General features: G+C 37.0%; 2 protein-coding genes across 2 annotated transcripts; one reads left to right on the top strand and one right to left on the bottom strand.

Annotated features, from left to right (window-relative positions):
• Window positions 1–1194: 1194 nt before the first annotated feature.
• On the top strand, window positions 1195–6452 carry LOC128699419 (transmembrane reductase CYB561D2). The gene is made up of 2 exons (XM_053792112.2): window positions 1195–1658; window positions 3770–6452. The coding sequence occupies exons 1-2, from the start codon at window positions 1539–1541 to the stop codon at window positions 4262–4264; spliced, it is 615 nt and encodes a 204-aa protein (XP_053648087.1). The 5' UTR covers window positions 1195–1538; the 3' UTR covers window positions 4265–6452.
• On the bottom strand, window positions 4731–12322 carry LOC128699508 (apoptosis regulatory protein Siva). The gene is made up of 4 exons (XM_070098176.1): window positions 12093–12322; window positions 10365–10537; window positions 8395–8561; window positions 4731–7735 (listed from the first exon to the last, which is right to left on the bottom strand). Exons 1-4 carry the CDS (start codon window positions 12208–12210, stop codon window positions 7693–7695), a joined length of 501 nt encoding a protein of 166 aa, XP_069954277.1. The 5' UTR covers window positions 12211–12322; the 3' UTR covers window positions 4731–7692.
• Between the last annotated feature and the right edge of the window lie 207 nt (window positions 12323–12529).

The raw sequence follows: 12529 nt of genomic DNA, 5'->3' as shown, positions 1-12529 counted from the left end.
AGCGCTAAACCCGGAGGATTATACATTATTATTATTGTTATGATCAAGGGGGAAGTGCTAAACCCGGAGGATTATACATTATTATTATTATTATAATCAAGGGGGAAGCGCTAAACCCGGAGGATTATACATTATTATTATTATAATCAAGGGGGAAGCGCTAAACCCGGAGGATTATACAGCGCCTGGGGGGGGGATGTAGAAGGCATTCAGGCTTAATTCGGGGAACTGGAGTACAGATCCAATTCCCTAAATCAAGAGCCCCTCACCAATATCAAGGAACCTTCCTTGAGGGGAGTATAGTTCAAGACATTTATTATAAGAGACGTTTCGCTAAGTGGTTTTATTAGGATTCATGAAACCACTTGTGGCGAAGTCTCCTCTGGGTTATATATCCTAGCTTCTCTACACATGCTGCTATTTATGATAATCTATGTAACTGTATACCTGAATAAACTTATTTATGTCCAATGAAATGTCACTGACTTTTTTTTTGGGGTGGGGGGTATCCTAGGTAATTTACGTTACTATGATAATTTGTGTAACTATATTTACGTGTACCTGTACCTAAATAAACTTACTTTACAGTCTCTTAGCTACACAAAGTCCTTTTCCACAGCAAACTGTTCCATGTTTGACGTTTTCCGCTTAGTGTAAATACATTGTGATGGTGACTCCCTATTTTAGGGACTCATTCCTTATTTGTAGTCTCTGCATGTGATTTAGCAACTAAATAATAATTATTATTATGATTCTCCTCAGAGAAGGTTCCTTGACGCTGATGAGGGGCTCTTGATCTAAGGAATTGGATCTCTGCTTACTCCCTGAATTAAGCCTGAATACCTTACACCCCTCCACATTATTATTATTATTACAATCAAGGGGGAAGCGCTAAACCCGGAGGATTATACAGCGCCTGGGGGGGTATGTGGAAGGCATTCAGGCTTAATTTGGGGAACTGGAGCACAGATCCAATTCCCTAAATCAAGAGCCCCTCACCAACATCAAGGAACCTTCCTTGAGGGGACACCCCTCCACAGGCGCTGTATAATTCTACGGGTTTAGAGCTTCCCCGTGATTATAATAATAATAATTATTATTATTATTTTTCACTTGTGCTGTGTATTTTCAACGGCTTCTGCGATGTATAGTCCTTGTGGCTTAGCGCTCTTTTGATTATAATAATAATAATAATAATAATTCAACGGCTTCTGGTGGAAGCCGGTCATCAGTTCTACTGCGGTATCTCACAGTTCGGGTTTTGTTCCTTGTTCTTTATTGGCAAAAATGTTGATAGTCTTTACTTCCCATACATCGGGAAACAGGAGATAAATATGACATAAGAAATGGTCACTAACAATCACTACAAGGCTACAAACTAACAAACAATGATCTAGACTAGAAGACAGGGAGGAACCTTGAAGTACGCTGCTGTTATAATCATTTAACACATAATAAGGAAGGATAGTGGTTATTTAAGAACACTGAACGGGAAGAAGAGTTATTCACAGACACTGGACGAGTAATAAACAGTAAAGATGAGATATATTCAGGTGTGGGTACGTGGAGGAGCGGCAATATTCATCATCTACGTGGCGTGTGTGGCAAGGCTGGGCTCCTCCCTCTTCTCCTTCCATCCCTTCCTCATGAGTCTCGCTGTAAGACCACTAGTTTGCATGTGATTAAATACAAAATAACTTGGCCTTTAATTTTCTTAACTAGGGATGATTAAATGTCCGTAGTTTGCATTTAAAACCTCTTAGAGAGATGTAGGGATAACCTAGGTTAAGTCACCATAAAATGTTACTTTATGTATCTATACCCATCAAGGAAGGTTCCTTGATACTGGTGAGGGGATCTTGATCTAGGGAATTGGATCTGTACTCCAGTTCCCTGAACTAAACCTAAATACCTTCCACATCCCCCCACAGGTACTATAATTCTACGCCCCTCAAGGGAGGTTCCTTGATGTTGGTGAGGGGCTCTTGATTAAGGGAATTCGATCTGTGCTCCAGTTCCCTGAATTAAGCCTGAATGCCTTCCACATCCCCCCCCAGGCGCTGTATAATCCTCCAGGTTTAGCGCTTCCCCCTTGATAATAATAATATAATTCTACGGGTTTAGCGCTTCCCCGTTTATAATATGTACGTATCTATATTGGTTGTGCAGTACAATTATTAAATGGAAAATTACTTAAGTGTACTACACTATAATGACTTCGTATACAACTTACCTGAATAAACTGTTAATCAAGGTTTTGAAAGGAATTTTCATATCCCTTGAGATTCCTTGGTGCTTGTGAAAGGCTCTTGATCTGAGGACCCTTGTCGGTTTAGCGCTTTCTTTGATTATAATAATCTTGATCTAAGGAATAAGACGACCTCCCTTACATCAAACCTAATTGCCTATTTCCTAGGCACTACATGGCCACTACAGAGTTAGCACTTCCCCCTAAATATAATAATAATTTATTTTAATATTCAGTGTATAAATTGCAAAAAAAAAAAATATATATATATATATATATATATATTTCATAAGGTTACTGTAATTTAACAGGCTTACTGTCACTAGTTATAAGTCAGCATTTTCTTAATACAATAGCAGTACTTCTAAGAAGTGGAAATCAAATGAGTATTAGGGCTTGTAATTTATCTGAGCTAAAAGAGAAATGTAGTTTCAGATTTTGAACTTTGGTCATTGTGCAAATTTTTCACCCTGATTTATCTATCTGCAAGACCCTAGCAGTGGACCCCAATGGAAATGAGTTACATTGTTTGACTATTGGCTTATCCTTGGTTAAATCTAAAATTTATTTTTGTGCTCTCAAGAATATGGTAAAAATATTTTTTTTATGTAATCTACCCAAATTATTATAATCATAAATAAGTGCTAAACCTACAAGGATCATACAGTATCTACTCAAAGCATAGTAAAATCTTGCTAATAATGTGTAGAACTGAAGTGCAATATAACCCTGGTACTTATTACTGTATATTGAAAGTACCTTATAATGCAGTAGCTGTATACTTTGCTTAAAAAAAATCTAGAGGATTTGGGGTCAAATAGGAACAGGTAAGTAAGGCAGGCAAGTCTAATAATATAATCAAACTAAGCACTAAACCCAAAAGGGTCCTAAGAAAATCTAACATCAACTGCCCATTACCTAGCTTTAAATAATGCCAGAAATTACCACAGCAAGCCACACTGTTTTAATTTATTTGGTTATCCTTAATAACCCTCCCTTGTTACTAATCCAGTGCTTATACAAATCCAAGCAGTCTGTTACCCTCATTGCATACACACAGACACTGCTGGTTGTTTCAGATTTTTGCTAACCAAGAGCTCAGTCATTTTCACAACCAGTAGGGGCAAGTTATGCCCATACTGGTTAGTTAAAGCTTGTGATTGTCATTTCCCAGGGCTAGGGCTGTACACTTGTCCACTTGAAACTGCATCTCCTATTTTTCCTACCATAACTTAGTGCTGAAATTTGAATGAATAAAGAAATATCCTCCTTGTTTATGGAGTGTGCAGGGAAGTCACTCAACCACAAGCAAGAGAATCCTTGCCACATGAAGGTCATCCAGTTTCAAGGTGGTAATTATTTCCATAAAATAATATTTCTACATTCACTATACCATGCATAAATAATAGAATACAGGATGACATAATGCAGCTGTCTTAATTACACACTTTTTTTCAATACTATTTACAAACCAGCTACTCTTCCAAATATTTAAATTATGTAATGAAATGTGATATTTAGTTTACAGGTCTGATGACAGAAGCAATATTTATGTTCTCCAAGTTTGGGCTAGCAGATGGAAAACTTCATAGTGCAAAGATAACTGCTCACTGGATAGTAATATCACTGACAGCAGCTGCACATGGTCTCGGCTTTGCGGCCATATACTACAACAAAGAGCTTGCCAGTAAACCTCATTATGTATCCTGGCATGGGTGCATAGGACTTGCAGCATCTACACTACTGTGGCTCCAGCTGAGTGTTGGAGTATTTGCTAAGTACCCAAAGCTCCTGAAAAGTATCATGCATGTTAAGACTGTGAAAGCCAATCATGGACTGTTTGGTATGGTAACTTATACAGCTGGTATGGTAACAATTTCACTTGGGCTATGTAGCATATGGTTTCAAAGTAATACTTCACAGCTGATCTTTTATTCAGCGCTTTGCTTGCATATTTTGTTGATGTTTATAGTTTGCCAGAAGCTTATTATGAAATATGCTTGGGTAACTTCATAAGCAGTATTGAAAATTATGAGTTATAATATACAGCTAGAATTTAAAAAAAAATCATTATTGTTCTTACGTCTGTAATTTAAATATTTATTCCAATTATACCTGAAGGATATAATTTAATAATAGTAAAAATACTGTTATATGGCATTATTTTGTATTTTTGTACTATATGTAAAAAATACTATGGTTATTCCTTTTATTATAAAAATTCTAAAACAAAATTGGATATATTTATGCTGTGCAGCTATACTTACCTACATGTGTGTGTTGATTATGTTAGAGCAAGAGTTAAATATATTTACCTAACACCCATCTTGTAGAATTGATTTTACTGTCATACTCCATACAGAGAGTTAATGAAATCTGTCAAACCGAGTTCAGCAGCTGACTGGAGCTGTCAAGGCTTTACTCTTTACCATCATCATTAAATGTAGTTTTATATCATATGATTTATCTTATACGTATAGTGTTATTTTAATAATGTCTGAGAGGTATAGTGTAGTAAATGTCTACGAGTGTAAATGCTGATGCTTGGGAACATGTAGTAGAGTATCAGACCTAGATGGTGTAAATTGTCACCTAAACTATGACCAGTAATTGGTGCTTGATGGAAATGTGAAAACTAATGCCAGATTGTAAATATGCATGTAACAGCAGACACCCGAAACATTTTCCAGATTACTTTAAGATACATAAAAATAATCCTGGGTAGTAGGTTGGTAGACAGCAACCGCCCAGGGAGGTACTACCGTCCTGCCAAGTGAGTGTAAAACGAAAGCCTGTAATTGTTTTACATGATGGTAAGACTGCTGGTGTCCTTTTTTCTGTCTCACGAACATACAAGATTTCAGGTACGTCTTGCTACTTCTACTTACACTTAGGTCACACTACACATACATGTTTTTTTTTGTTTTTTTTTCAACAAGTCGGCTGTCTCCCACCGAGGCAGGGTGACCCAAAAAAGAAAGAAAATCCCCAAAAAGAAAATACTTTCATCATCATTCAACACTTTCACCACACTCGCACATTATCACTGTTTTTGCAGAGGTGCTCAGAATACAACAGTTTAGAAGCATACACATATAAAGATACACAACATATCCCTCCAAACTGCCAATATACAATATACATGTACAAGCATATACATACACACCCCTCTGGGTTTTCTTCTGTTTTCTTTCTACTTCTTATTCTTGTTTATTTCCTCTTATCTCCATGGGGAAGTGGAACAGAATTCTTCCTCCGTAAGCCATGCGTGTTGTAAGAGGCGACTAAAATGCCGGGAGCAAGGGGCTAGTAACCCCTTCTCCCGTATAAATTACTTAATTTCAAAAGAGAAACTTTTGTTTTTCTTTTTAGGCCACCCTGCCTTGGTGGGATACGGCCAGTGTGTTGAAAGAAAGAAAGACATAAAAATAATGTATTAGTATAATGGAAATCCTGTAGATCAATGGAAACCCCAATCAGACCTGATTACCCGTGATGCCTCAGGTACTGTATGACCCTTATGGGTTTAGCACTTCCCATGAATGTAATATACTGAGAGGTAATGAATATAGACGTCACTATCAAGTGAAGGACTTGCCTAGTATAGGCCACTAGGCCTGCTGCAGTGTTCCTCATCACATTCTTACTATAAACCGTAGGGAGTCATATAGTGCCTGTGGATTAACCCTTAAATGGTCCAAACGTATATATACGTTTTTTCAAGATCTGAAAGTATGTAAAAAAATGTAATCTTTTTTTTTTTGTTTTACATGTGAAAACGTGTAAAAAAACTTTTATCTACATTTTTTTTTTGTTATATTTGAAAATATGTAAAAAAAAGTAGATCTACTTTTGTAGCACAACGAATTTGAACGTTGATCTGGTTGGACCGTTTAAGGGTTAAGAATCATTCAGGTTCGATCCAAGGAAGGGGAGGATAAGTCCATTACTTACATCTGTTATATAATGACCTTTTATTGAATAAGTTATCAGAAGAGTAATGTTCTGTGTATACTTTTTCGTAAGTGCATTTATTAGTCTGATTTTATACAAGAAAAGTCAGCATTTAGTTACAGCTGTTGTTTTAACCTTTGGTGTGATTGTAAACCAAATTTGTTATGATATTTGAATTTTATCTTGTGTTCTGACTGACTCCTTTGAGTTTAGCACTTGTGTACAAATATAATTTTAGCCCCTATTCTCAGATTGTTTTTAAATGCTTTATATCCCTAGTATTTTGTGTGATTTTTTTTTTAACACATTGGTTGTTTCCCACCGAGATGGGTGACCCAAAAAGAAAGAAAAAACTTTCATCATTCAACACTTTCATATAGTATGGCAAAATAAAAGCTTATGAAGTTATCATAGGACAACCTGTAAACTTGTGAATGCATTACAAGACCTGATGAAGCAGTACATTATAAAGTTTAATGGCAAATTGATGTATAAAACCTAAACTCACAAATATGGAAGATTGTATTACAAACATAAGATCAACTATTTAAGAATTTTTTTTAATACACTGGCCGTCTCCCACTGAGGCAGAGTGACCCGAAAAAGAAACTCTTTCACCATCAAAATGTATTAACAACTTTAAAAGTTTTACTCTTGCAGCAGTCCCTAAAGTGCAGCTTCCCTCATCACTGAGGTACAATGTCATTATCAGCAAGAACTGTCAATTGTCACTTGAAAAGTAGCAATACTAAACAGAAATTATTTATCGCTAATTAGGGTAATTTTTAGCATGTACTACAAACACTATAAAGGTCTTAACACTTTCACAAACTGTTGCAAGAATGTTAAAAATAAAAATGGAAGGGTTACATACTGTAATAATTTTTTATCTATTTGTAACCATATTAGCTTCCCACTGTATATGCAATATTACAAAATGTCAGTCACACAGTATTATATATACAGTAGACAGTGCTGTACATTCAGCATTCAAATATACTGTAAATCAAATTTTTTTTTACAATATTATCCATACAATCTTAAATGGCTTGGAATTTAGTACTAAGCAACCTTTCTACAGCTTATATAAGAATAAAACAAAAAGACATCCTTTTTCTAATTTATCAGATAATCATTTACTAGTTCAGGTACATATTACTGTACAGCCTAATCAAGGTAAAACCAGGTACAAATTATTAAAAAGGCATTACAGTACACTGTACTGTAATGCCTTAGATTTTTTACCTAAATACAGTGGTACCTCGAGTTACAAACTTAATTCGTTCCAGAAGGCTGTTCGAGTGCTGATATCAAACGAATTTGTTCCCATAAGGAATAATGTAAATTAGATTAGTCCGTTTCAGAGCCCCAAAAATACACTTACAAAAGCACTTACAAAAATACACTTACACAATTGTTCGAGTTGGGAGGGAGCTGTTCAGAACTCGAGGTACCACTGTACACAGTTTTTTAAAAGGAAATGTTAATATTTAACAGCAACTTAAACATACAGTTTTTTCATCTTGAAGATACCTGAAAGAAAAAAAAAAAGTATTTTACTATTTACACAAATAATTTTTATCCTTAAAATTCACATTTTTACCAGGCAAACTGAAATACTGTACAGCCTCTCCTCACTCAATGACGGAGTTCTGTTCCTAAGACCATGCCAGTAAACAAATTTGTTGCTAAGTGAGGAGCATACTATAATGGCGGTGGGTTTGTGTCAACCATCTTTGATATTGTTTTAATGTCACCTTTGCACCATTTATAACATTTCTGGTATATTTTTAAATGTTTATACAGCAGTTTACTGTACATTGTAATAAACAGAATAGAGTAAATCAGTTCTTATATACATTATTTAGGTATGCACACTGATCAGAGCCCATCGTGAGTCCGAGTCGTCAATAAACAAGTACGTTGCTAAGTGAGGAGACGCTGCATTATAAACAGAATGGAGAAAATCAGCTCTAATATACATTATTTAGGTATGCATACTGGTCAGGGAACCCGTCGTAAGTCCAAGTTGTCGGTAAACTAGTACGTTGCTAAGTGAGGAGAGGCTGTGCTAAAGGACAATAAGTGGTGTTAAATAGTAGTATACTGCTGGTGCTCCTGTTTTAACTTCAAAAGTCATAATGGAGAAGGTAAGGAATAGAGTTATAAAATAACCAAGGTGAACAGCTTACACAGTAAGAGAGCATTTTTGGCAGAAGCTTCCTCCGCAGAAATGACAGACTCTTGCACACGAGTCGCAAAGCTCGCATTCACAGTAGTTACAAGGTGGCCGTATAAGAGACGTTACAGTTCGGCACGTAATGCACGAGGTAGTGGCCTCTGGTTTGGCTGCCAATCTCTGTTTTGGATAGAATTACTGGTGTTTAACAATGATGCTACAAGATTTAAGATCTGAGTAGATTTTAAAACCCTACTGTTGTAAGACCAAATTTTAATCATGTTGAAGACTATAAATATTAGGAATCCAAGATAACTAATCAGTATAAACAGTAAATATATTATGCTACACGTACGGTATTTTTATCATAAAAGTTTTAGCACCCAAAAAACTACCTCAATTGCTTAAATGACTGCCTTTACAAAGACATAAAGCACTGACAGTATTCTTAACTACTATATATAATTTAATAGTGTAGGCTGATGCAGTCTTAGTCACTAAATGGTATTTCTCTACATGCCACACAATATACAGAACATTTTGTATATTTTTAATAGAAAGTACCTTTACTAAAATCCTGCAGGGTAAACAATAGGCTGGATAGGGGGACAATGTGGCATATGTTGCAAATGTATGGAATAGGAGGTAGGTTATTGAAAGCGGTGTAAAGTTTTTACGAGGATAGCGAGTCTCAGGTTAGAGTATGTAGGCAAGAGGGGATTATTTCCCAGTAAAAGTAGGCCTTAGACAGGGATGTGTGATGTCACCATGGTGAGAGTAGTAAGAGAAGTGAATGCTTGGGTGTTGGCAAGAGGTGTGGGGTTAAAAGATGAAGAATCTAACACAGAGTGGAAGTTGTCACAGTTGCTCTTTGCTGATGAGATTCTGATGAGAAGCTGAAGAGGTTGGTTGATGAGTTTGGTAGGGTATGTAAAAGAAGGAAGTTAAAAGTGAATATAGGAAAAAGTAAGGTGATAAGGATAACAAAAAAATTAGGTAATGGAAGACTGGATATCAGATTGGAGGGAGAGAGTATGGAAGAGGTGAATGTGTTTAGATATTTGGAAGTGGACACGTCAGCAGATGGGTCGATGAAGGACGAGGTGAATCATACAATTGACGAGGGGAAAACGGTGAGTGGTGCACTGAGGAGTCTGTGGAGACAAAGAACTCTATCCATGAAAACAAAGAGGGGAATGTATGAGAGTATAGTTATACCAATGCTCTTGTATGGGTGTGAGGCATGGGTTGTGAATGTTGCAACAAGGAGAAGGCTGGAGGCAATGGAGATGTCATGTCTGAGGGCAATGTGTGGTGTGAATATAATGCAGAGAATTCGTGGTTTGGAAATTAGGAGGTGTGGGATTACCAAAACTATTATCCAGAGGGCTGAAGGGGAGGGGGGTTGTTGAGGTGGTTCAAACATGTAGAGAATGGAACAAAACAGAATGACTTCAAGTGTATAAATCTGTAGTGGAGGGAAGGCGGGGTAGGGATCAGCCTAGGAAGGGGTGGAGGGAGGGGGTAAAGGAGGTTTTGTGTGTGAGAGACTTGGACTTCCAGCAAGCGTGCATGAGCGTATTTGATAGGAGTGAATGGAAACAAATGGTTTTTAATACTTGACGTGCTGTTGGAGTGTAAGCAAAGTAACATTTATGAAGGGATTCAGGGAAACTGGCAGGCTGGACTTGAGTCCTGGAGATAGGAAGTACAGTGTCAACACTCTGAAGGAGGGGTGTTAATGTTGCAGTTTTATAACTGTAGCATAAAGCAACCCTCTAGCAAGACAGTGATGGAGTGAATTATGATGAAAGTTTTTCTTTTTTGGGCCACCCTACCTTGGTGGGAGCTGGCTGATGTGTTAATAAAAAATAAATAAAAATAATTTTATAAATTTTGTTTTTGGTAAAGAATCTTAATATTTTTCCTCATAATACAAATGACCATGATGAAGCATTTGGGAATGAACTTCTACTTTCTAACCTGTGATATAGGTTGTGGTCTAGCAAGAGTTCCAGTATTGGTAAGAACCATCTGGTGGAGGGTGCTGTGACTGCTGGTCTTTGCCTGAACATTAGGGGTGGCATCCATCTTTTCCACTGCATTGTTATTCATTAAATTTTTAGCACCGGAGTATAAGAGATTTAATGTGCGATCTGAAAATAAAGAATTTGTTTATTTTTGGTAATGTGTTGGTGGTAAAATAAAGAACTTTTTAATAAACTAAGATATTATATTGATGAATGGCTAGACTTGCAGGGGTCATACTGCCTGGGGAATGAGAGAAAATCAGGTTCCATGGATTAAGGAATCATATAATAAGGTTATGTATAAAGATAAAAGATTTTGTGTGAATTATTAACATGGAGGGTTAGTAACTCAAAAAACACATTAATGGTACATATTATTGATAAAATTCCCAAGACAGAATCCCATCAGCATTACACGATTACCGCAACATATCCATTACACAGGAAACACTCTCCCTCATGGAAATTATTTACTGATGTATCAGCCACAATAATAATAATAATAACAATGACGAGATTCGGAGATTGTCACTGGCTGAAGTCTCACCACCAATGTTCACCTGGTCCACCCCACTATCTTTCATCATCTAACCTAACCTAGAATAATAAATTTTGAAGGAGGAAATGATGAAAGACAATGGGTGGTAGCACATGGGTCAGTGTTACTGTTGATGCAACACCACAAACCAGCGACCCAATCAACCAAGTAACTGTTCAGTACATCATTATTATTACATTATTATTAATATAGCTCATACATCAAAAACAATTTCCATAACAGATAAATGTGTTATCTATGTAATGGATATGTTGTGTGTAATGTTGATGGGATTATTAGAGGAATTTTATCCATATTAACCAAAGAAATTAATAAGGTATTATATCAAGGTAGCATATTTTGTGTGGAATATTAACTTGGAGAGTTAGTAGCCGAGGATAACACAAAGGGATGTCATCAGTCTGGCTTAATTCCACTGGTGTCTCAATCCTCTCCCTCAGGATGCAACCCACAACAGTTTCCTAACACCCAGGCACCTACTTACTGCTAGGTGAACAGGGACACCAGATGTAAGTCAATCATCCAGAGTCACTCATTCTCAGTGGGCTGAGGCCGCTACCAAACTGATAAAAGAGACACTTGTGCAATATTTAGGTATATTTATTGTGGGAACATTTTGCCGGTGGCTTCTTCAGTCCAATACAGAGGAAAGTGGAAGATGAAGAGGAGTTTGAGGTAATCAGTTCCTCTAATAGAATCGAATTTGTTTTGTCCACTATAAGCATAATAAAATCTAGATAGACTGATCACCCATAAGCAAGATAACACTGAGGTTGACCATTCATAACCAGACTGAACACCGACTCCAGTCTGAGGGACTGATTACTTCAAACTCCTCCTCATCTTCCACCTTCCTCTGGCAAACCAAAATAGATACCCAAATATTGCGCAATGCGCGGGGGCGTTGACCCCCGGAACTCTCTCCAGGTAAACTCCAGGTAATGTCTAATCAACCTCCCGGTTTTCAAACCCATTTATTCGCTACCAAACTATTACTGATCAACCCTGACTATACTCGGAAAGAAGCCCTAAATCCGTATGGATCACACAAATTAACGCATGCCGTTATTTCAAAAAACAAAACCCTGGAAGTGCCAACGAGTGGAGACGTTCACCACCTACCATACACAGCCTTCATCTTGGCCTCCTTCATGACGCCAGAATCAACATGTTTCTCTCCTATATGAACCTTCAGCTGGGGCATGAAGGTGTCCTGGAAGTGGCAGGATCTCTTGGGCATCTTGAATCACCTGCAGGACCGTCGCAGTTGTTAGTTACAGTTGTTGTATCCCAGCAACACCTTCCACACACCCGCCAAAACTGTGTTTACTAACACTACCTGCCTAAACTATCCTCCAGGCTACACACCTACATAAATAAACACATAAGTGGTATAATGTGAGCCTTTATTGACAACGTTTCGCCCACACATTGGACTTTATCAACATTGTTTATAAAGTATCACATTATACTGTTTATGTATTTATTTTATACTATTTATTTCCAGGCTACACACCTAACGATAATTAAGTTTTTGTTGAGGTATTTCGTATATACCA

The sequence above is a fragment of the Cherax quadricarinatus genome, chromosome 61 (genome assembly GCF_038502225.1).
Source record: "Cherax quadricarinatus isolate ZL_2023a chromosome 61, ASM3850222v1, whole genome shotgun sequence".
NCBI lineage: Eukaryota > Metazoa > Arthropoda > Malacostraca > Decapoda > Parastacidae > Cherax > Cherax quadricarinatus.
This window is presented reverse-complemented; position numbering and strand designations above follow the sequence as displayed.